At 42.6% G+C, this 25,414-nt stretch overlaps 1 protein-coding gene across 2 annotated transcripts in view; it reads right to left on the bottom strand.

Moving 5' to 3' along the window:
• Nucleotides 1-6,451: 6,451 nt before the first annotated feature.
• Nucleotides 6,452-25,414, bottom strand: part of B4GALNT4 (beta-1,4-N-acetyl-galactosaminyltransferase 4) — a 256,577-nt gene continuing 237,614 nt past the window's right edge. For both annotated transcript variants that reach the window (XM_042445219.1, XM_042445220.1), the window contains 7 exons: nt 22,680-23,964; nt 21,390-21,703; nt 19,664-19,817; nt 17,092-17,164; nt 16,832-16,985; nt 13,561-13,687; nt 6,452-8,399 (listed from right to left, as the gene is read on the bottom strand). In XM_042445219.1, the coding sequence (XP_042301153.1) occupies nt 8,285-8,399; nt 13,561-13,687; nt 16,832-16,985; nt 17,092-17,164; nt 19,664-19,817; nt 21,390-21,703; nt 22,680-23,964 (2,222 nt within the window). In that variant the 3' untranslated portion in view covers nt 6,452-8,284. The remainder of the gene's footprint in view (nt 8,400-13,560; nt 13,688-16,831; nt 16,986-17,091; nt 17,165-19,663; nt 19,818-21,389; nt 21,704-22,679; nt 23,965-25,414) is intronic.

Below are 25,414 nucleotides of genomic sequence, written 5' to 3'. Positions count from 1 at the left end.
CAGGTCTCCACTGGGTGGAACTATGACATTTAAAGTGGAATCAAACTGCTATAACCATTTAGTGTGGAAACATTCCAAATCACCCATAGTGGTAATTTGGGGGTGGGGGATAGGTGGAAGGAGATGCAGGGTTTTCTAATAGGTAGGTAGGGGCGTGCATATATAACAAGGGTGGAGTAATGGACTAAATTTAGGTTGTGTAAGGCATGGTACAGAAAAGCGCTGTACTGGCGCCGATTTTAGGGTTAGGGAACGTGCAGCAACTGCACGGTCCATAATCCTAACATGACATGGCGCTGTAACAATGGTGGTGCTCGTGTGCATGGCATTTACACAATGAGTGTGCCAATGGCGCACTCATTATGTCGCACCTTTGGCGCAAAAATAACCCATTTTTTCCAGGTTCTTTTTCCAGCTTGAGAGCTAGAGAAACACTTCCCCCTTTCTTAATGAGCAAAGAGACACTGTAATCTTCTCTAAGATGAGGCTTTTATTCTTAGAAGAAGTTCCACAGTCTGTGTACAACAATATATACATTGACACCATCCACACTAGTAACACTCTGGGGTAAAATGCTCGCCACTATTCTAGCAAAGGCTCCGTGAGGCCTACTAGGCTTTGCCTCTCCCTCTGGTGCCACCAAGAGTCCAGCCAACCCTCCTGAGTGACTTTTCATTCAGACTGGCAGCATTCTGCAGTACTTTACAGCACTTGTTGACTATCTTTTTGATGTCACTTCCTGTTTAAATGCCTAATCATTATGGCTCACAGTAACCCTTTAATGCCTGCTTACTATTAAAACCCACATTGTACATATTCCTTGTGACTCTATATCCCAACAATACCAACATAGCCCATCACTTTATTCTCTCCTCTGCTTTGGACATGCCTGTGCAAATGTTCCTGCAGAGCCCTGCTGGCTAACAGAAGGAGTATGTAATCTAAATTCCTTGGACAGACGCAGCTTTTTAGAAGACAGCATGTTTCTAATGCTGCTATTTTCTATGTATCTCTTCTCACACCTTTCTGCCTTGTCTACCTGTTGTGCTTTGTAAATAAAGCAACATAGCAGTGAGCTGTTCTGCTGCATTGGAAGATGGTCAGCTGGAGAAGCTCATGTGACTGGCTGATACCTCTTGGTTTTTATTTACCTGAACATTTAGGCCTAACCCCTACTGTTAATAGAGTAACTACTAGAATACTAATTACAAGTATAGAGACATTGAATCACTTGCATTTTCCTATGTGTTGACTCACCATGCAACAATTTATTCCATGGGTTTACTCTAGCTTAGCCTAACCAACAGGTATCCAACCTTAGATTCCTTCTGCCCAACCTGCTGAGGCTTACCATAGAATTAAAATTAAATTTAAAAACTCAACTCTTTGAAACCTCACCAGTCACACAGGCAAAACAAAGTCAGAAGTACAGTGGGCCCTTGGTATCCACTGGGGTTTTGTTCCAGGATCCCCTGTGGATATCAAAATCCATGGATGTTCAAATCCCATTAAATACAATGGTATAGTAAAATGGTGTCTCTCATATAAAATGTCAAAATCCAAGTTTGCTTTCGGAATGTATGCATTTTTTGAATGTTTTCAAACCATGGGTGATAGTATCCGTGGATATGGAGGGCCAACTGTAACAGCAACTGTTTATTAGAAGCCTTAGGCGGGTTACAAACCGGCAGGTTGCAGTGCTCTCCCTCCGCCGCCGCTTGCAGCGTTGGGGAGCCGCAGCCTTTAAACGGCGCGGCTCCTGGACGCTGCAGAGAAGGAGCGCGGAAGAGGTGCCGTGAGTGCCAAAGGGCGCACTTGCAGCGTCACTTCCAGGGTGCCACGTGCGGACGCAGAGCGTCCGCTACGTCAAAATGGCAGCGCCCGTATGAACAGGGCGCTGCCATTTTGTATGGACTGAGTCCGTGATAGGGTAAGGGGCGTCTAGAAGAGACGCCTCTTTTTCAAACTGGGACATCCTCATGACGTCCCTAATGGCGGTTTGTAACCCGCCTTAGTTTATAGAAGACAACAAATGAGGAAGACAAGAAATACATCTGACAGCTGTACCTAGGCAAGGAGTTCCACAAAGATAGTGCCACTGTCAAGAAGACCTGCTCTCTGTAAGGCAAGCTGTCAGAGGAGGCCTTCTCTTAACTTAAAGCAGAAGCAATAATTTCTCATACATCTATAATCTTTGGTTTTTTTACCAGAAACTCAAAATCCACCAACCTGATGTAAAAGCTTGCTATAAAAGGCACAAACGTTGGCTTAAAAGCTCATTAATTTCTTCTGAGTTTCACAGTTAAATGAAAACCACAGTTCTTCTATACTTGTCTTGCTAATCTCAAGCCTTTTCTCCCCTAGTAATATAAATTAGGGTAATAGGAGTTATGTTGTTGTTGCGAGTCATCAGTCCTTGAATGTTTACTGCTATCCTGGTGGTGCAGTGGTTAAATGTCTGTACTGCAGCCACTCACTCAAAACCATAAGGTTGCGAGTTCAAGACCAGCAAAAAGGCTCAGGGTCGACAGGCTTGCATCCTTCTGAGGTCGCTAAAATGAATACCCAGATTGTTGGGGGCAAATTAGCTTACAGTTGTAAACCACCTTAGACACTGCTTAGGCAGTATGAAGCGGTATATAAATGAAGCTTGTTTGTTTGTTTGTTAGCCTCCCAAGGTCTCTCAGTAAGTCCAGCTCTATCTTCTGCTCATCTCTAGACTTTATCAGCACTAGGTTTCTGCAGGTCCAATGCAGTGGCTGTCGGAGGTTTGAGATACTGATCATGTCATTTCAGTCAGGAACTGGGGGGTGGGGGAGGTAGAAGTGCAAAATGTGGAATTATTAATGGAAACATGCTCTTTAGCATCTGATGGACTCACAGCACAAAGCGAATTGCATGGGTCAGTAATCATCAATAAATGGTTAGGGGGCTTCTAGATATATTTCCAGTCCTGCTGATTTAGGTGCCACCCACAGAGGTCCAAACTACTTTTTGCTTGCATAGGCACGGGTGGGTTGACTTGGCCCAGCCCCTAAGAAGGATGTCAACTGGACTGCAAGATGAGCCTGGATCAGTGGTGAACACAGAGTATCTAGGCAGCTGAGGTGGTGTGGGAATGGTGGACATTTCTTACAACTGTAGCTGTAGACCCAAAAGCAAACAGTCTGGTAGTCTTTGGGTTTGCCAGAGCTGCACCAGCCAGTGAGAGATGAGGTCAAATCCAGAACTTGAGACCCAAATCTTGAGCATTTAATTGCAAGACAGTTTAATAATAATAATAATAATAATAATAATAATAATAATAATAATAATAATATGATTTATTTATATGCTGCCCAATCCCTGGGAATCCGGGTGGCGTTACAACAGAGGGGATAATAGACGGTTCCCTGCCCTCAGGCTTACAATCTAAAAAGAAACGACACAAAAGGAGAAGGGAATGTTGGGGGGGGGGGAGAGGATCAGGTCCAGCATTCTTCTCTCCCTCTGAGGCCTGGACCAAGGCAGATGGACTGGAGGGAGGGCTCTTCTTCTTAACTGAGGCGTTGGGTCTGTCCTTTCACTCCCTCCCAGGCCAGATTTACTCAAGCAGGAACACTCAAGCCTGCTGTTCATGCAGTTGGCAAGCAACAATATGTACAAATAGATTCACTTACTGAAATATTTCAAGCAGTCAAGAAGAAAAGGGGCTCTTATCATGTCTATCCAGAACTGGAAAAGGATATTGTAAATAAGATAAGATAAAATAGTGAAGTTGGAAATGTTATTTTTTGGTACTACAGCTTCCTGCTCTCTGAAATCACAACTTGTCCATATTCTTCTTAAAATGAGGCACCCAGAACTGAATGCAGTACTCCAGATGAGGCCTGGTCAGCACAGAATATACTGGGACTATTGTTTCAATCAAGGTGAAAACTATGGTCCAAAACATATTGCAGAAATAATCCAGTTTGAGACTGCTTTAACTGCCCTGGTTCAGTGCTAAGGAATCCTGTGAATTGCTTATTCTGGCACCAGAGCTCTCTGACAGAGAAGACTAAATGTCTCACAAATCTATAGCTCCCAGAATTCCCTAGCATTGAGCCAGGGCAGTTGAAGTGGTCTCAAACTGGATTATTTCTGCAATGTGTTTTGGACGTATTTTTTCTGTTAATGCAGGCTAAAATAGCATTTACTTGAGTCTGCTCTTGTTTCCAATATGTTTCCTTTCCCACCACTTCTGTTTCTCCCTTCTTCCCTCCTGGCTGCTGATTTTCCTGCTCTGCTCCCTACTAACTGTGCAAAAATCCACCAAGAGATAGGAGGGAGCAACGCATATGACCGTTCCTTTTCTGCCTTCCGTTGACCATACTGAGTCAGAAAACACACAGCAATGAGTAACAGACAGAAATACCATTCTGTTATACTGTAAAAGGAACACTGTCCCACTTCGTTACTAATAAAGGTAGCTAGTTGCTACAATAGCTCAATGGAAAAGATGTACTTCTTAGCTCTGCTTGTGACAAAATGAATTGAATTGTGCCTATAGTGTTTTTACCCAGAATGCATTGGGCCACATTTCTTCCTAACAAACTGTTTTCCTAGTACGTGTTGAGATGTGCTATCGCCCTTGTTTCTTCTCTCAGAGGGATGCCTGTCCTCATTCTTCTTTTCAGCCCTAAATATAACTCTAAAAGCACATCAGCACTTCAGTATGACCATCCCCATCTTGTGCAGAGCAGAAAGAAACCTGTGTAGCCAGGTACAGCAATGCTAATGCAATGTGGAAGTGACTGTGAATCTTAAAGACATATTTGCTACTCTCTCCTCATTTGTATTATTATTTTCAGTAAGTAATTTCTCTTGTGAAAGATCCCACATAATAAGAATACTGTGTTTTGCCCCAGTTTAATGTGGTTGACCAGCCAGTGCAAGGACCATTATTTTATTCTCTAGTTAGATGTTTTGTAGTATGCTGCATTTTTTAAAAAATCTTATTTTAGTGCTATTTTCACCATGTGTTTATACTTGCCATTTTCCATTTGTGCATGGTTTGCACCAACCTATTTGTAATGATCTATGTTTGAAATGAGTTTTCTGACTGCCATTTTGCTTATGCTAAACTTTTTGGTTATATTTTATGTTTGTTATATTTTTGGCAACTGCTTTGCAAAAGAGATGACAGGAAGTCTACTGGTTGCAGGGCTTGGAGGACATATTTCAGCCTTTCCATCCAGAAGTGGAGATTTCTGATGAAACAGTACACTTCCCTTAGGTTCAGGATGCTCCTTTGCACCTTTGTGAAGATAGCACATTTTCTATTGCTCCAGTTCTCATTAGACAGTCGATAGCTTCCAGCAGGAGGCAAAGCTCTTGAGGATTCTTGGACTTTGAGGTAACAATGAAGAACCTGTGAGATCTGTGGGGAAATTCTATTAAGTAGCTATGTGTTAGGGTGTCCAGTGCTCATTGGTTTGATATGGAGGTCCTCTAAGAATCCTGGAGTCTGCCCCTTGTTGTTGAATGGTGTCAGGCCTGAAAATTCTTTCACTGTGCCTTGCCATTACAAGAGGGCTGTGGTCTGTTGCAGTTGGGTGGCTGTTGTTTGGGTAGAAGCTTGGGCTCTTCCCACCGTGGTCTGTATCCCCTGAAAGCTAACTGTTAGGAGAAGGAATGGGACTGGGTGAAATAATGCAGTCCAGAGGAACAAAAGGATGATCATCCTTGTCTGCTATGCCTTCTTTTCATCCTTGGTCTCTCTGAACAGTTTGGTGCCCAGGAAAGGGCAAAGGCGAGGTTATGCTTGGAATTCAAGTCCATGTTCTTGTTTCTGAGCCATAGCTGGCACCTGACCACTACTGATGCTAACTGAGCCCTGGCACTAAACTGGATGGCATCCAGGTTGACATCCACCTTGGCATCTGCAACTTTCATGGGTTTGTTCACATACTTCCTGAGCTTACTCTCATTGTTAGGGATCTCCTTTAACAATTGCTTTCTACAGGATACGATATGGTAGTTGTGGCTCTTAGGGCCAGGGCAGAGATCTCAGGCACTTTTAAAAGGGCAGCTTCAGTCTTCCTAGGTTCCATGCCCTCCCCATCCTTAGAGTAAATGGCAGAAGTTATTGAGGTTGATATAGGGGCATCCATTAAGGGTGTTTCCAATTTAGACATCCCATTTTTAGGTAGAATGTTTGGTTACTTGGGTAGAAGAGAAGGGAAGAGGAAAGGAGAAAAGAGGAATTTAAAGAGAATTTAAATAAGGGATTGAAGTTGTGGAGTGATGATAGATAAGATAAGCACATCCTATTGAAGTGGGAGGCAGGAATAAGATTAAACTTTCTCATGGTTGTTCCCCCTGAAAGGACATTTTGCAAGTGAGGAAATGGCATAGGCTGCCATTACAATGACATGAAATGCATTTCCAAAGCACCAAAACTGAAGCATTAGAAAATCAGAATCGAGACATTTATTTTATTTTTAATAACAATATCAATAAAAATAAAAAGCAAAACCAGACATAACTTTTTGAAAACAGCTTTCTACCTCATAATTTCACAGAAATTAGCTTGGAAATATTGTTTTGCCCTCCTCTTCTTGGATTCCTGCATTAACCCTTTCTCATGTGCCAACCACAGCATATTGAAGTTAAAATGGGCTGGTCATGAAACCTTACCTACTCATCATGCTAGGGATATTGTGTATGAAGAGAAGAAGTTGCTTCAGAAATGGCCATGTTTGGGGCAAGATGATGAGAAGCCTCCTACTGACTCCATACATTGAACACATGCCCTGCACTTCCTTGGTGTCCATTGCCTATGTGAAGAGTTGTGTGTATATGTGTATGAGAACGTGTAGTGTGTGTGCTCCCAGCATAAAGGAGTACAAACTTTTTTCCACTGACTTGGTTGGATGAGTGGTGAAGACTGGGCAATAACAGCTAACTTTGGCTCACTTAGGAACTCAGCTTTCAGAGGTTCTGAGAATTTCTTCTTAATTCCTGCTTCTCCTCTTTTGACCATTATGTTGAAACTCACCCACCCACTTCCACTGTGGTTGTTACAGATGCCACAGACAGCTGTTTTTGCATCCCATTTTTAAAGACAAGTAAGCACCAAATAATAGGTGGGGCAGGGGGAGGAAGGGAATGAGAAGATATAATAGATTCAAATGGGATGGTGTTCTAAAAGGAAAAGGAAGTAGAAGTGCCTTGTGCTTCCTGTTCCTTTATTAATCCTACTGCATCTGGAAGAGAACCTCTATAAAAAATTTCCCACCTGAAAGATGACCTCCCATTGGGAGCCTGTGTATCTCTTTGTTTTGCATGGGATGAAGATGAGGAAGAACAAGAAGCCCAAGGCACTTCCAGTTCGCTTGGCAAGAGAATTGCATCCAAAGTGGCTGGCAGGGTTGGAAGAGGTTTCAGAGTTGTGAAGGGCACTTTCCCGGCCACTTCCTCTTGCTCAAGAAATGCATGCTTCAGGGGAAAATATATTCTCTATCTTCACCTCAGCAGTGGAGACTGTCCACAGAAGGAAGGTACATGTGTAAGAAAATCACAAGCCCCTGAATCCGGGACTGTTTCTACATAAGGTGAGACACTGCTGAGGGGCCAGAGCAAAGAAGTAGAGTTAGCCTGGATCATGAATCCAAAACTAAACTGGAACAATGGAAACACCTTCCTCCCAGTAAGAGTGTCTCCCTCTCCTTTAAATCCTCTGAAGAATCCGAATACTCCTGAGCCACCTAAACATGAATTGGTACCACAGGAGGCTCAGGCACTGCAAGCGTGAACAGCACTTGTCACAGTAGGCTCATTGGCTGTCCATTCTCTTCAACTTATTTCGGGGACTAAAGCTAGGAGATCCATTACAGAGCAAGCGAACCACAGAACCACCATGATAGTTCTCTGGAAGTTGTCTGAATTTTGTGTAGCTGCTCCAGTTATTTTCTTGGCTGGCAGTAGCACTGGAGGACCCATCCCTTTCTCTCTTTAGCAGGAATCCTGACCTGTCAGCACTACTGAGTTAATAAATGTAATTTCTGACTAAGAAATTAGATCCTTTAAGAAAAGTCACAAAAATCCCAAAGTAAACATGATTCTTTAAATAGTTCCATAGAAACTCTCAACCCCGAGCGCCCTTTGTGAAGGCCTCTGACCAACACTGTGTCCATAACTGCACCTGTAGCACTATGGAAACCATGCTGAGATATGGCAGCCACGGAAAGGTGGCTGTTGCTTCCTTTTCACCTCCTGAAGAGGGCCAAGAGTGAGATCCCACTAGCAGCAGAGCTAGTGTTTAGTCTTTGGGCGTCTTCTTGCTGCGTGAGTTCCACATGCCACGTTTGGAATGGTAGTAATGGTAAAAGTTCCTGAGTCGCAGACGTTCTACCTCCAATCCACTCTGAAGCACCCTGGAACAAGGGAAGAAAATTGTGTGAGAGAGGAAGAGTAAAAGGCCATCAATTGGGTCTTCCTACTCAAGCTATCTTAGGAACATAGACCATTTTCATATATGACACTAAAACATGAGTTGAAGGACTCTCTTTAGGTTATGTACAAAGAGTGCTAATCCAGACTATAATGTGGAAGAGATAATAGTGTGCACCTCCCTACTAACATAGGTTTCAAATTTGCATTGTACAGCAGTTGAAGTACAAAACAACTTTACATGTCCTTAAGAGACTGACTTTTAAAATGTACCCCTTTACATCTCTAAGAATATGTTCTTGACTGCAAAAAAATGCAAACAACTACAGATATAATGCAGTTGGTTACGACTAAACATTCGTGTCAAGGAGAAACCTTAACCTTTACCTTTACAGATATAATCCTATACCTTCTCACCCACAAGTAAGTCTTACTGAACTCTGCAGGATGTGTTTGAATAAACATGCCCAGTCAACCTGAGTAAATGCAGGGTATTCAGGGAGATAGTTTCACTGGCTATTCCAGGTTCCTGGAATTTCTTCTTGGTAAAGTCTAAGCTTGAATCAATTCCAGAGAACAAGGTATGGCCTGTTGACCAGGGCAAATAGTTAAATCTCAACTATATGCAGGGCTTTGTTAAGTGCATATTTTATTTATAATTAATATTGTGAATGTATATATAGAAAGTGTTTTAACAACTGATTGAAAAATCAGAAAGCTCTAATTAGCAATTATAGCCCTATACAGATGGGCCTGAAAGGCCAGCCTGTGGGTGTAGTCAGGGTGTAGTGTCCTGATGATGCATGTCCTGATTGCAACCCCAGGGCGCCATGATACCGTGCGTTGCTCCAGACAGTGTGTGGCATCATGACACACCTCCAGCGCTACGTTCAGATGCCACAGCCCAAAGGGGCACTATACAGTCACGCTGCAGTGGCTATGGCACCCTTTGAAGGGCGCAAAAAGGAGACGCTTTTTGTGGCTCCTTTTTGTGCCCTCCAAAGACCGGACCAGGGTCATGGCATGAGGTTGCCGCAGTCCCAATCTGGCCAGGAAAGGGGCAGTGTCCTGCCGCCCCTTAGGGGTGATCTGGAGAGTCTGTTTTCTTCATCCTTCTTCATGAAGGCCTGCTGACTAAAGCAGGAATGTGACTTCAAGATGGTAACTTTTTCTAATATCTGTCTTTTTTTAATGCACCCAATAAATTTTCCTTCAGTTCCCAATCTTCTAGTACTACAGCAATGTAAGACTTCAGTTGAGCATTTAGAAATATAGTTGGCCCTCCACATTTGCAGGTTTCAGATTTGTGGATTTGACTATTCATAACCTTTTAGCTGCTGTTTAACAAGGTCAGCTTCTTCACACACACACACACACACACACACACACGCTCCTCCTTATCCTTCCTCCCAGCCATCAAAAACCAAAACCGTACATTCCCCTGCTTTGCTGGACTTTCATCCTCCTTATTTCTAAAGACCTTCCCTTTGAATCCAATGTTTGCAGCTGACCCTGGGAGGATCCAATTTCTCTTCCCTCCTCCTCCTTCCCCACTCTCACAGCCAGACAAAAGCAACACCATACCTTTCCTTTGTGGTGATGGCTGGAAATATTGGTGAAATACAGAGTGAAAGACTTTGGAAATGAGGAGAATGCAAAGTTTCTCAAAGTGGGGTAAATACAGCATTGCTTTTGTCTGGCTGGGAGGGAAGGGGAATGAGGAGGAGAGAAGGTGGATTCTTTGCAGTTGTGGCTGTTAGCATCAGATTGAAAGTGGAAACACTTTGGAAATGTGGGGGAGGCTGCAAAGAGAGTTATGAGTGGTGCTTTTGGTGGAAAGGGACTCTTGATCATTCATGTTGGGGGGGGGCTAATATATTCACTGTTTTCCCACTTTCATGGGGGTCCTTGGCCCCTAATCCCCACGTATGTGGAGGGGTGACTGTATACTTTAGGCATTTAAAGAAAAGCACCAGGGAATATTATTTATTATTAACATTTACTGTATTTATGGAGCACTGCAAAGTTTACATAGTGTTTTACATAGTAAGGGTTAAAAAAAGAGAAGAACAAAAACCTACCAAGCGACGTACAATCTAAAACAACAACATTACATGATTAAAATCTCTCTAAAACAATACTAATTAGATGACCAAGGAGACGTGAACACAGCAAATGTAAGACTTCTAGGTGTGGATAACTTTTAGTGTCTTATTCTCTGCAATTTTAGAAATTTGGAGACTAAAAGAAAATTACATTTGGAGGGGTAGAGTTTTGATGGGGGGCGGTTTACTGCCTTCATTTTGCTCCCTGGTAGCCATACCCCTGATATATCTAAAGTAAAAACTGTGAAAGCTTCACCCCTTCTGTTCAGATCATGGACAGAGATCTCAACTGCAAAACCTGAGAGTGTTTGCTTTCACTTTTTAAAGCAGAGGTTAAAATCAAAGGCGAATGAAGCAGTCTGGTGTTTTATGTGCTACAAGGAGGAGCTGGAGAATGGAATATGCCTCTTGCAAAGAAGTAGCCTGACAGCCTAAGGGCATTTCTGCATAGCCACAGCAGGCGGCAATCACATTTTCAGATTTTGCATGAAAGCCTCAGGCTTTTTCAAAGTCAATGGCACAACATCCTGCCCACATATAATAGATGATGGCAGTACAGCATAGCTTGGGAGAGTAAGGACAGCTATACTGGAGTTTGCCCTTCTCTGTTAAAAAAAGAAAAGAAACTAGATGTACACTCTAGTATAGCAGAAGGAGAACACACAACCTATGAAGAATGTAATTACAAAATGGCAGGGCACTGCTGCTGGTGAAGGAAAAGGTTAACACAGTTTCTGTTTGACACTCTTTCTTTTTAGAAAGTGAGGTAAAAGTAGCTTGAAAATTCCACATGTTTTCCTGAACAGTGAAGACTAAAATAACATCTCAGTATGATGTATTCACTGAATTCATTAGTATGGTGCTAATAGGCTGTGCCTACTGTCACTCCCTTCATACATTCTGTAGGGAGAGCAATGAGATCTTGGGAGTTGTCAAGACATGTTTCACCTTCAAAACCTCCAGCTATCTACTTGGGTTAGTCTACCTTGTTCTATAAGAAGTATACCATATGTCATTGACTGTAAGTCGACCTAATGTATAAGTTGAGGACAGGTTTTGGGGCCAAAATTATGGATTTTGATATGACCCATTTGTAAGTTGAGGGTAAAACTTAGTAGCATGTAACAAAGGCTCGAGAGGATGAAGCAAAGGAAAACAATGCCAAAGAACTTACAAACCCCCCGCAGGCATAACTGTTTATAACAAGGGTAGGCAATCTGCGGGCCGCGGGCCGGATGTGGCCCGGCGCGGCCTTGGGACCGGCCCCAGCCCGGTCCTGCCGCCGATTGCCGCCAGGGCCTTTGGCCTCTCATGCGCAGGGGCAAGGGGGGCAACTGTCTATAGACACCTCAGAAACATGCATTTATATTAACTTTTTAAAAAAATCAGCAAATTTTTTTGCGTGTCCTCCACTTTTTTAAAAAAAGTGTCCACCATTTGAAAATGTTGTCCTACATTTGTCCCAGTTTATTTATTTAATTTTTTTAAAAAAAGCTATTTAATTATTTATTTTTTGGCTTCGGCCCCCCAGTTGTCTGAGGGACAGCAACCCGGCCCCCGGCTCAAAAAGATTGCCTACCCCTGGTTTATAATAATAATAATAATAATAATAATAATAATAATAAAATTTTATTTGTAGCCTGCCTTTCCAATGATCAAGGCGGGTAACAGCATATAAAAATTCAACAATATACAATCAATAAAACACACCATAAACATCAATCAATAAAACATCAACAACTACTATATACACTAACATCTCCAGCTAGCACAATAATGCAATAGGGAGGGGAGGGAGGGAGTATTTCGGGGTATTAGGGGTAAGCCTGCTGGAACAGGTGTGTTTTAAGCCCCTTTTTAAATTGGTCCAGCAGAGCTCGCCGGGGATCGAGTTCCAGAGCTTAGGGGCCGAGATGGAGAAGGCCCTGTGAGTAGTGGTGGAATATCTCGCTTCCGGAACTCTTAACAACTGTTTCCCGGCCGACCTGAGTGTGCGGGGCGGATTGTATGGAGAGAGGCGGTCCTCCAAGTACCCTGGGCCCAAGCCATTTAGGGCTTTATAGGTAATAACCAACACCTTGTATTGAGCCCGGAAGCGAATAGGCAGCCAATGAAGGTCTTTAAGAACCGGTGTTATATGACTGGTCCTGGAGGATCCAGTGACCAGTCTTGCTGCCATATTCTGTACCAATTGAAGCTTCCGAGTATGGTACAAGGGTTGCCCCATGTAGAGCGCATTACAGAAATCCAATCAAGAGGTTACCAGAGCACGTACCACCGTTTCAAGGTCCCCCCCCCCCCCCGGCCCAGGTAGGGTCGCAGCTGGCGTATCAGCCGATGCTCACCCTAAAGGCTGGATGTGAGATGGATGGATGAGAAAGTAGGGGGAAGGGGTCAGTACTTCTAGGACAGATATGCTCTGCCTTTCAGCAGGGGATGGTTCCTTTTTTAAAAAAAATATTAAAGTACAGAACTTACACTGATCTGTGGATGACTCAGGTTTTTTGGGTCAATTTTGACAAAAAATTCTAGACTAGTAATAATTTCTAGTAATAATTCCTACACCCTGGGCCTAAGTAGGAAAGGATTTGAGAGGTCTAGATCACCACAGAGCAGGGGTGGCTAAATTGTGGCCTGCATTCAGCCCTATATCCCATTTTTATGGCAATTGAAGCCACCTACCAGTTCCCCAAAGCCTCACCCCTTATTTAAAAAAGGAGTGACACACTTTTCGATACATCCATGAAAAAAAGAAATCCTCCAAATATGTGAAAGCATATGAAAATATCCCCATAACATCCTCACAAGTATTCCAGAACACTGTACTACCCCCAAATACCTCTATTTTCCTCTGCTGCCTCTCTCAAAATGGGGACAGGAGATAATGCAATATCACTTCCTGTTCCCATTTGAGAGACTACTGAGGAAAACAGAGGCAGTAGGGCTTGCTATGAGAGATGCAGCCCCTTGGGGTACATGAGGAGGGAACTGGTCACTGCCCCCCACATTTGCCTTCCCCTCCCATAGACCATAGGCTTACCTGTCCAAGAGTTCCCAATCCTCCCCACCCCAGCGGTCCCGGAACTCCTCTGTATTCATTCCCCCAATGCGATCGAAGTCAGACTTGTAGATCCCAAAGAGGCCAAACCCATTCACTTCCCAGTAGCCTGGGGGAAAAAAAATAAACTAGGAGTGATTCTGTGATTTTTGACAACTGCTGCAAGGCTGAAATTCAAATTTAAGACAGTTCTGGTATTCAATTCATTTTGCTACCCATAGGAGCCATTGTGCTGGTTTCAAACAATATTATCTCACACAGATCATTTTTTTTAATTAGACAACTCTATTCAAGCAATAGGGTTCAGAGATTATAGGGTTATATCAACAGGTGAGGAAGAAAGCATGTTAGCTAGTCCTGTCTGTTCATCATCGCATTAATCCCATAAAAAGTAATGTTTCTCATATGATTTAATCCCTCAAGTAGGACTCCTTACAGTATGCAAGATTATGCACACTTTCCACAGCACTATTCAGTCTCCACTCCACTTGGTGTCTTTTAATCCTCAGAATAAAAGTTTCTCATTACTGAACTAGAAGAATTGGGCACATAATTACTGTCCTCATTCTCTTATAGGCACATGAACAAATTGAGTCTTGTAGGTGTGTGTATGTTCTCATTCATAATAATTTAGTTTCTGGAAAAACAATATGCAAAGTGAAAGGTCACAGAATCCAGTTTTTTTAAGCACATACTTTTTTCTTGAAAGGCAAAACAGCAATAACTTTAATGTAAGCCAATTCCCAATAGTGAGAAAGAAATTATCTTTCATTCTGAAATTCCCTTAAACCTATGTTAACCATATAACATGTCACAAGCCAACAACATGTAAGTGGATTAGGTCCATTCTACCAGATGTGCTGGAACGAGATGGTATACGTTTAATAAATCACTACTTGAATAGCCTTATCAGTCTGGGGATGGGAGGGTGAAGTAGGGATGATATCTCCACCTTAACAATGAACATGATCAGAAAGGATTCCTCCCTAAAAGCCTAGCCTAAAATTGGGGTTTTCTTGAAGGAAAAGAAAATGAGAATCAGGAGGGAACTAGCTTCAGGAATTTTTTTTCTTCTGAATATCCAAACACTCTAACACAAACTTTAAAAATATATCTAGCAGCTATATCTTCTCTCCCCCTTGCACTCAAGACTCAAGAGTAGGTAGAAGGAAACAGGGTTTTTTAAAAAACCCTATTGCAGTCCCAGTCTAGATTAGGGGCAATATAGATCCCATTTATAGTGTCAAGTAGTACTTACTCGGGCAGTCTACATCCTCTTCATACCTCTGAGCATTAAAAGGAAAAGAAGGCATTCATTTCACTGCCCACCCACCCCAGTCAGTTCCCGGTGAGATTCCACTTCATGATTTCAACAGTGGTCAAAAATATGAAATAGTTTTATGACAAGTAAGTTGCAGAAAATGAATGGCTAGTGCAGAAAAAGCCGATACCCTAAACACTTCAGAGGAAAGTTAATAGTTTCACAGATGGTACAATAATCTCTCTCTCTCTCTCTCTCTCACACACACACACACACTTTCCCCTATAGCTTTCTACTAAACCATCAACACACTTGCTGAATTCTCACCATTTTCCTGTCAGAAACCTTAACTTGGCAGCCTTACCATTCAGGGCTTTTCAAGTCAAAAGCATTTAGATAAGAGCAACAAAGTTAGGTTCCCAGCAGGGAAGTTGGAGCCAAGATTTGAAGGTCTTTAAACAGAGGCTGGATGACCATCTATTGGGGATGCTTTGATTAGGAGTTCCTAATGGGGTTGGACTGGATGGCCCTTGTGGATCTCTTCTGACTCTATGGTTCTATGATTTCTAGGTTCTATTCTGAACTTGCTGTATGAGCCCTCAGACAGACAGGCCTTTCACTGGATTGTGGGGACACAATACCTTGGTGACATGGGCTGTGTCAAGTGTGAAGTAGCTTAGTTTATACACCAGCATTTTGAAAACATCCTTTGTATTAAGTCTGCTCTCATATAAGAGCAGTAAGCTGTGCTGCTTTCTAAGTGAAAAGAAAGTGAAGTTTTAAAGTGATTTCCCCCTTTCTCAGTAAGATGTTCTGTCCTGTAATAATGATGGCTGGAGACTTCCATAAGGAGTTTATCACACAGGGAAAAATTGGAAGTTTAAAATGGTAAGAACCTGTTATTAACTCATAATTGCACAAATGGTTTTCACGTGCAAAGTGCTGTTATCCCACGTAGAATCTGAAATCAATCTTTACTTGTGCACAATGTGCAAATGGTTTTCATACGACAGGACCAAATGTGCCTCAATCCCGATAATGATAAAAATGCGTGCATCCTGAAAAAATGATCAAATGCGCAAATGATTTTACACATGGACTGCGAGAAATCTCTCTCTATGTGTCCCTGCCTTCCCTCAGCAGCTGTTCCTTTAAGAGCCCTGGCTATGGGGGAAGGCTGAAGCAGGAGACAGACAGACATACACAGGAAAGAGCGAGGGGGGACTCATACTTTTCTCTATCTCACTTGCTCTGTCCCTGCCTTTGCCTCAATAGCTGTTTCTTTAAGAGCTCTGGCTAGGAGGGAAGGCTGAAGTGATCCCCAAACTGTCCCCTTTAAGAGATTTTGAACTTCAGCTCCCAGAAGCCTCAGCCATGTTGGCCAATAGCCTGGGAATCTGGGAGCTGAAATCCAAAATCCCTTAAACAGGACAGATTGGGGATCACTGCAGCTGTGGAGAGAGAGAGAGAGAGATTGAGAGAGAGAAGCATGTCAGGACTCAGACAAGCATTATTGTATTTATTCTGCAGCACTGGAAGTAAACATGCCCCAAAGAACCATGGGAAATCTGGCAACAAACACAAAATCAGGGAGAATCCCATTAATAAACCTCAAGCAGCTTTCATACTACAACAATTGCACAAAAAAGGAAATCTGTGAATGAAATGGAAATGAATTTCCAATATTTTCCTGAAAATGCTTACTTCCTGGTTCATGTCACTTTCTTGTCAGATTCCAAGCAGTTTGCGCACAACATCATGTGAAAACCATTTGTGCAATTGTGCCTAATACCCTGGATAACTGCGGGTTCTGGCCCTTTTAACTTCCAATTCTCCCTGTGTGATAAACTTCTAAGAGAGCAAGGTGGGAATAAGGGTGCCAGCAGGCTTGCTGTTTCAATTGCATAATGCTAGCTGACAGTGAGAGGAGTCCATCTGCCATGCTGCCTCATGCATTCAATCTGGCTTCCCCCAGGCACACATGGATCTCACCATTGGGTTCTTGTGGGGAGCTCCCGCAGCCCAGCCTCATGACAATTGGTGCATAGGCCAGTTTCCCCTCCACGCAGTGCTTCCGGATGCTGTCTAGAATGTTGAGAGGGAAGTGGATGTGCAGATCGCACAGGAACACAATGCTGCTGCCATCCTGAAAGATCAAAGATCAAGAACAGCAGAGAAGGCATTGACTGTGTAGCAAATTAGATGCTTATTTGTTCTAGGAAGATCCTCAGTCCGTGCACTTCAGTCCTCACCTCTATGGAGTCCACCCCAGCCTGCAGCCCAGAAGAACGCTCAAAATTCCCAGTGCGCTTCAAGTACTGATACCTGGGAAGAAGATGCATATTAATTACAACTGATGGGAATGAAATGGACAGAGATATAATGGGGAAGGAAGGCATGATGGAGAACAAGATCATCTAACCACTACAACCTTTCAGACAAATGAAGGTATGTTAGCTGAAGGAGAACATTAATTTACATGTTGGGGTTCCACACCTGGCATCTCCAGGTAGGGCCTGCAAATCGAGAGAGCTGTTGCCAATCACTGTTGACAGTAGAGGGACCAATGGTTTGACTCAATATAAAGCAGCTTTCCCATGTTCCGTCCTATACTTTACAATTAAGGTAGGTTAGAGAGCCCAGGTTGAATAAGAGCTGTCCCTCAATTGAAGAATTTTTAGTTGATTAACTATCAATCTCTTTAAATACATTAAAATAAATTCACATACTACCAAACCACACAACAGATTTTTTTTTTTAAAAAAAAATAAGGCTGAAGTAACTTGAATGAGCAAATTTAAAGTGTTCCATATTTACAGAAGGCCATATCATCAATGTTTATTTGTTCATTACCTAGTTCATTCAGAATCTATATTCATTCCCTATTTCAGCAACACATCTGAAACAAAGCAACTCATAAAATAACCATGCCTCATCTCAGAATCTCACCAATTAAAATGGGCTCTTATTGATTTATCAGCTATGACTGCATATTTAATTGGGAATAAGTCCCACTGAAGTAACTGAACCACTTCAAAGTAAACATGTGAAATCTTTTTGCTGAATGTTAAGCCTATGACAGGCCATTCCATCAGCTCTGTGGAGATTAGATACATTTGGATTTCCTTCTTCCTGAACCATTTCTATTCCAGCTACTGGTTCACAATTTCACTTTCCACACTTCATACCTTTTTCCTTACATGTATCCTTTTCATACCATAAGCCTGTTTGCAGGGACTGTCCTTTGGTAGCATGGTGATCAAGGAGCAGAGAAAAGGGATAGTGCCATTTTCCCTGCCCCTGTTTGTTTGCTTTCCCACACCTTGTGAGATGAGATGAGTCCCAAGTAGGCCTGCCTGGAACATCAAGCATAGTGAGTGGCAAGCATATCATTACCACTTCATGTGCAAATTTCAGACTGCACTATAAAATTGCAACTATTACTGGTGGCATGGCCTATTTACCATCAAGCTACTAAGTATCATCTCCTTTTTTCCACTCTGTGTTAATCTGAGATAAGAGGGCAGGTTTCACTTGAGGTGGGCTCCTGTAATATGGCTTTATGAAATAGGTCATGTCTATTATTCTTCTAGCTTCTACTGGCTCTGGGGCGGGTTTGTTTTCCTTGAACTTTATTCACATGGCTGCTGGAACAGGGATTTAAGTGTATGCACATTTGGATAAAATAAAGGTTACGTTATTTTGCTCCTTGCTGCTTATATTAAGGATAATGCCTTCTCTGGGTTTTATTCTGAATAAACAAATTAATATAACATAGTTTGCTCTGGAGCCTTTTTACCTAAACCAGAGGCGGACAGCTACCTGGGGCTGGAGGGATACATTGTTCTCCCATGGGACTTTGGAGGACAGCAGCAACCCCTAGCTGTGCCTAGCCTGAATTTCTTTTAAACTGTTTTTTTAAAAGAACCTTAAAAATGTAGAGCAATTTTTACAAACCCAGATTTAGGTCCAAGAGGGGCCTTTTTTAAAAAAGGAAGTGAACGAATTGACTACCTGTTTGTTCTTTTAAGTTTCCCATAGGCCCAAAACTGTGTGTGGGAGACAACATGGGGCAAAATGCCCCTCATATCCCCTGAGGACAATTTTGAATGGGAGGAATTGATGGGGGTCCAGAGGACCTCAAAAACAACCCAAGGGTCATGCTTTCCCCAACCCCCTTCTAAACAATGGGGGTGCTATAAACAAATGAAACACAATCCTGAGTAGGCTGAGCAGTAAATTTTACTGTTTTCAGTGGGCCTATCGAGTGCATTTGGGTTTTCAGCCTTAATTTACCAATTAAACTGATTAAAATACATAGCCATAAGAATGCTATTTGTAGATGAAATCTGCCTGGTATCTGGCAACAACTCATAAAGCAAAGATATCATCAAAATACAGATTGCTTAGAAAAGTGGCTGTAGCTAGGCACAATGCCTCTCTTTCCACATTTAAAAGGAAATCTAATTTCAGCAAGAGTTGTCCTACCCTCTATTACTCTTTCACACCCACATGTGCTAGGCCATTTCTAGCTACCTTTTACTATTCATGCCATATTTCTAACACATAGCTGGAAAAAAAAAACAACCAAGGTAATCATGCATGATCTGCAAAGTCGGCAGAGGAAATTAGATTTTATTTAAATAGTCTTACTCATCTCCCCAGCGGCCAGCTGTATCCACTGTACAATGCAAAGAAGTGTGTTTAGACAGCAGTAGCAATCAGAAAGCAGACAGCTGGGTAGCTTTGAGGCTGAACTGTACAAGCCTAAGAAGGGGAACCAGTGAAAAGGATTTTAGGGCTTTCCGTGTTGCTTTATGTTACCTGGGCAGGTGAGCCTCCCGAAGGGCCTTCTCTACATCCATGTCATCACTATCAAAATCCACCAGGATAATGTTGAAGTTGGCATCCTTGGTGTTCAAGTATAGGTTGGACATGTCTGAGATGAACTGCTGAACCCAGCGTGCTTGGTTCTTCACTACAAGAGATTAGCATTTCAACACACACAGTACATCATTCATAAGGGAGTTTCTCCATCATAAAAAAGCTGATATGATACCTATAGACACACATCAGCTATGGCAACAAAGTAATATTCTCAGAATGTGTTCTAGATAGTGCCATGCAGTCAGAGGTATTTAGATTGTGGCAAATAAGCATTCAACTAGCAAGAGGAAATGATTGTATAAAAAAATAGGTCACATATACACAGTTAAACACCAGTTTCATTTGCTTAGCACCTATTGACTCCAGGTCTTCCACAAGTCTGATCACAGAATATGTTTTTTTATGTGCAGAAATAAACATTTTTGCAACTAATTTAGGTCATGGAAAACACACACACACACACACACACACACACACACCATGGCCTTTTGCATCTATCTCTTTCTGTATGGCATACACATGTGTTTTCTATATTTACTTTCCCCAAGCACCAATTTGTACTCAGCAGTCCCATACTATGCCTTCTCCATGGCCTTGTATTGGGGAGAAACTTCCCAGCAGTAGCTATGGCAGAGACACTATTCCACACACCAACATTCCACACTGCTCTGAGAACATATGGAATTAAGAAATCTTGTGGGAGGGTCTGATCTTACGTTCCTCACAAGTTCCAGGCCACTAAAGTTTTCCAATTGGGGGATGAATGCAGTGCCTTCCCAGGTAATTTAAATATTCCCAGAATGCCAAAGGAACCAGATGTCACTGTATAACATGTGGACTGGCCCAAAGTCTCAATCACAGTCCTTCTTGGGATGGAGACAGGTACTCTCCTTATATCCCACCTCAAAGAAATGAAAGCAGTATGAAAGAATTGTTGATTGTGGCATGTACACTCATTCCAGTTCTTTATCAATGACTTGGATGACAGAATTGGGGGAATACCTATCAAATTTGCAGATGACACCAAATTAGGAAGAATAGCTAATACCCCAGAGGACAGGATCAAAATTCAAAATGTCCTGAATAGACTAGAAAGCTGGGCCAAAGCTAACAAAATAAAATTCAACACGGAGAAATATAAGGTACTGCACTTAAGGGTGGAAAAATGAAATTCATAGATATATGATGGGGGACACCTGGCTGAATGAGACTACGTGTGAAAGGGATCTAGGAGTCCAAGTAGACCACAAGTTGAACATAAGTCAACATGAACAGGAGTTCTCAAAGACTATTGCCAATGGCTCCAATATTTGCATTTGCCAGTTCTTTTAATACCCTTGAATGTAGTTCATCTGGTCCTGGAGACTTATATTCATTTAGATTAACCAGGTATTCCTGTACTATCTCTTTACTTATTCTGTGCTGAAATGCCCTTCCCTAAACTGCAAATGCTGTTTCCATAGGATGTTCCTATGGCAGGTAAAGTGGGATCATAGAACCGTAATTGTGTAGTGCAAAAAATCTATAGGTCTCTTAACAAAACTCACCCTTGTTGGCCTCCAGCAATGATGTGGTTTGATCCCCCTACCTTCTGCTTAAAATCTATCATTCTTTCCTAGGAAAATAGCATTTCACTTCTGGGACACAGAGGTCTGTCTCTCACCTGGCACCACAAAATGCACCATAACTTCTTGCCTCCAGCTGAGCTTGAGAGGTCGGCACAGGATGGGCTTCCCATAGAGCAGGCTCCAGGCACTAGGTGGTGGCTGAGACTCAGTAGAGGCAGTGGCAGGCCCTTCGGGGTTGACTTCAGTGCTGTCCTCTGACTTGCCCTGGTGGAGTAGGACATAGATGTACTCTGAGAGTCTCACAGTCCGCTGACCTCTCTCCATCAGCTCCAGCTCCATCAGGTAACGGTTGCCACGGGCTGTATCTCTCCGTTTCTCCATATTGATGATCCGCAAGAGGGTATAAATTCTATGGGTGGGAGAAGATAAAGCTGATGCGGCCCTAAATAGATCCTGGAAAAATTATTTCTGGAGAGCTACAACTCCCAATGACTATGCTTGCTGGAGGAGTCTGGGAATTCATGTGCAAAACCCCCATCCCTTTTCAAACTCATAGTTTCCCTCCCTTCACATACTCTTCCCACCAACCCCCTCCCCCAAACACCCAGGTACTGGGGACTTTGGGAGCCACTAAAATGTCCCTAGAGCTATATGTGGCCCATCAGGCATGATTTCAACCCCTGTTCTAAAAGTGATAGGCTTTAGTTATCCTAAAAGATTCCATTCAGTTTTTAAAACACCCTCTTATTTATACATTTATTTACAGCTCACAAACATCAATATTGAGCCACCCAAAAAACTTTGACTAGACAAATCAAAACGGAATAAAGCAAAACAAATACAAAAACTAACATCCCAGTACATGTACAAAACCCATCTACCCACCCCAACTTATTCTTTAAAACATCAAAATTCAGCATAGACCAGACCTTGATTTCTCGTTTCTCTCTTCTTACATTCTTCATTTATTTATAATTGTATTAACAAAAACCCTAACCATGAATTTCCCAAACTCAAATCAAAATGAAAAACCCCTTTTTACTTCGAATCCAACACTACTAACATCTCCTCTTTTTCAATTAAAATATTCTATAAATGGAGCTCAAAATTTGCAGACTTATTCTTCACCATGTTAGATAAAGTGCCCTGCTGTAAATGCAACCTTTTACCAAAGGGTAAACTGTCAAAATACCCACAACTCCTCTGTGTATGTGTGTGGTCTCTCACTCTATCCCCTGTCTAACTGGGGTAAACAACCTGGTTCCCTGCAGAGGTGCTAGACTACAGATCTCATCATCCCTAGCCATGGGCTCTGGGCATTGTAGTCCAAAACAGCTGCTTCTCCCAGTCTAGATAACACCACCCCTCCAACTCCCTCTTCCTACCCGCCATTCTTCTCATTGAGTTTCTCCATATACTGGGCCACCACATCCACCACCTCACTTTCGCTCAGCTGCAGGTTTCCTGAGACATTGCATCGCAGGTCATTCCAGTCTGAGCGTAGCAATTCAAAGTCCATGGGGCTGACGCTGAACGTCCTTTGCCAATTGATGGAATCCTCTAGCCAGCTCTGCTGAAGCTCAGAGTTCTCATAACTGTAGTCAGACAGCTCCTCCTCCATCTCCTCCTCTTGGGCCTTCTCTGGGCCCTCAACCTCTTCCTGCTGAGATTCAGTCATCTCTGACATCTGCAGGAAAGACGTTACTCGGACACTTTCAGACATCACCACTTCTGAGGAATTGTAGTCTAGGGTGGTCTTTGCTGGGGTGGTGATCTCAAAGGTTTCTTTGCTGAGCACCCCTTCTTCAGGCAGGGTGGAGACACTGGGGTGCATTCTCTGCCTACTCCTAGCCTTGCGGGCCTCTTGAATGTACAGCTGTTCCCACTTCCGGCTGGCCCGCTGGCCCTTCCGCTTAGAAGGCTCTGTTTCTGTGGTGGCATTGCCTGTGAGCCAAGGTGTCCTGTGGCCAGGGACCATACTAAGTTTGTTAAAGGGAGAGGGGTGCCACTGAGGGGTCCTGGAGCTCAAGTGCATTTTCCTTGGTGGCCTGGGGTAGAGGAAAACTCCACGAAAAACATCCTTTTGAGAGGGGGCCTTCTTCTTGCTGGGCTGTAGCCTGGTTACATATACTTTCTCTGGGGGTTTCTTGGTCTCCTTTTTGGTCTGCTTCACTTCCTTAAGGCTCTGCTTGGCCTTTCCAGCAGAGAAAGGTACCGACAAATGTGGCTGAAGGCTGAGGGAGCTGTCCCGCTTCGATGGTGACAATAGCTCCATCTGGTCCTCCTTCCTTCTCTCTTGCACCTCTTCCTCCTGTGCCCAGCTGAGGGACCGGCCACGGACGACCACTTGTTCTCCAAGAGGTGCTCTATTCTCAAATGCCTGGAAAACCTTGGAAGGAGTCACAGGACTCATGCTGGGACCAGTGTTTGTACCTGTGGGGACAGGCTGGCTTGTCAGGGCTCTCTCGTCATGAAGCCTCTTTTGCTTTTGATGGAAGGGATAGTGGTCCATGCCAATGCCATAATCCTTTGTAGTTAGGGGCCTCTCATTTTGTTTCATTCTAGGTAACACATGGGGATCCAAAACACTGGAGCTTTTGCCCTTGGTGTCAGAGGGTGGGTCAGTGGGTTCAGGACTATCAGCTCCTTCCTCCTCTTCTTCCAAAAAATCTAGAAAACAATAATTAACAAAGCAGGTGACATCTCAGTAATTCAGCAAGTGTGTGCAATTTCTAGAGATAATAGAGACACAATGAAGGAAGTTTTGATGCAAGAGAGGCTGTAAGGGAAGTTTGAAGAGGCCTTAAAGAGAAGCATACACAGAGTGAGTATAAAGCACTGGTAGGCAAAGACTCTGTACAATGAATAGTGTACCGTTTACTGAAATTAGTCACTGCCATTGCCATGACTGGAAAACTGAGCCATTAAGTCAGAGTGATTTTACTTCTGTAATTCTGTGCATAATTCAGATTTCTAAGGAACTCAGCCTTAAAGGAAAAGAAAGATTCCAGACCTTGATTCTGCAAATATATCTGAAAATGCACAGACAAGATCTGATTGTGTATTCCAGCAGGGGGGTAGATTATATGTGGTCTCTTCCAACTCTATGATTCAATTAATAGGTTTAGTATTTTGGGTGGGGGAGACTTTTTGTGGTCTTGCATAGCTATTTCTCCTTTCTGCAGCTCCTCCAGTCATGTCCCCTTATCTATAAATCCTTAATGACCTCCACATGCCTATAACTCTTGCACTGCCAAACTGCTCAGTACAGAATAATAACTGAATATACTAACAAACTAATTTTGCATACTGTATATACTTGATATAAGTCAACATTATGTATAAGTCAAGGGCAGGTTTTTGGGCCAAAATTACAAATTCTGAAATGACCCGTGGCTAAGTCGAAGATAAAAACTTAGGGGCATGAAGCAAAGGATTTAAAGGATGAAGCAAAGGAAAACAAAGCAAAAGAACTTACAACATTCCAGCAGGCATTACTGTTTGTGTTATCATTAAAGGCTGGATGGATGAGATGGGGGGGGGGTTCAGTGCTTCCAGGACAGATATGCTTTAGCATTCACCAGGGAATGGTTCCTCTTTAAATAGGAGTTAAAATACAATACTTGCATTGGCCCATGGATAAGCTGACTGACTGTATATACTCATGTATAAGTCTAGAAATTTTAGTCAAAAAATTGACTCCAAAAACCTGTGCTGACTTATCCATGGGTCAATATAAGTACTGTACTGTACTTTAATGCTTATTTTAAAAAAAGGAATCATTCCCTGGTGAAAGGCAAGAGTGTCATCTGTTCTGGAAGCACTCACACCCCCTTTATAGTCTCTCATCCATGAAGCCTTTAGAATGCGCACAAACAGTTATGCCTGGGGAAATTTTGTAAGTTTTCTGGCACTGTTTTCCTTTGCTTCATCCCTTGCATCCTTTGTTACACACCCTTAAGTTTCACTCTTGACTTATCTATGGGTCATATCAAAATCCATAATTTTGTCTCTTTTGAATTTTGGCCCTAAAACCTGCTTTTGACATATATATGAGGTCGACTTATAGTCGAGTATATATGGTAGGTTTTTTGGGTCAATTTTTTGACTAAAATTTCTA

The sequence above is a fragment of the Sceloporus undulatus genome, chromosome 1 (assembly GCF_019175285.1).
Source record: "Sceloporus undulatus isolate JIND9_A2432 ecotype Alabama chromosome 1, SceUnd_v1.1, whole genome shotgun sequence".
Classification (NCBI taxonomy): Eukaryota; Metazoa; Chordata; class Lepidosauria; order Squamata; family Phrynosomatidae; genus Sceloporus; species Sceloporus undulatus.
Note: the sequence above shows the minus strand (reverse complement) of the source record. Positions and strands in the feature narration are given on the sequence as shown.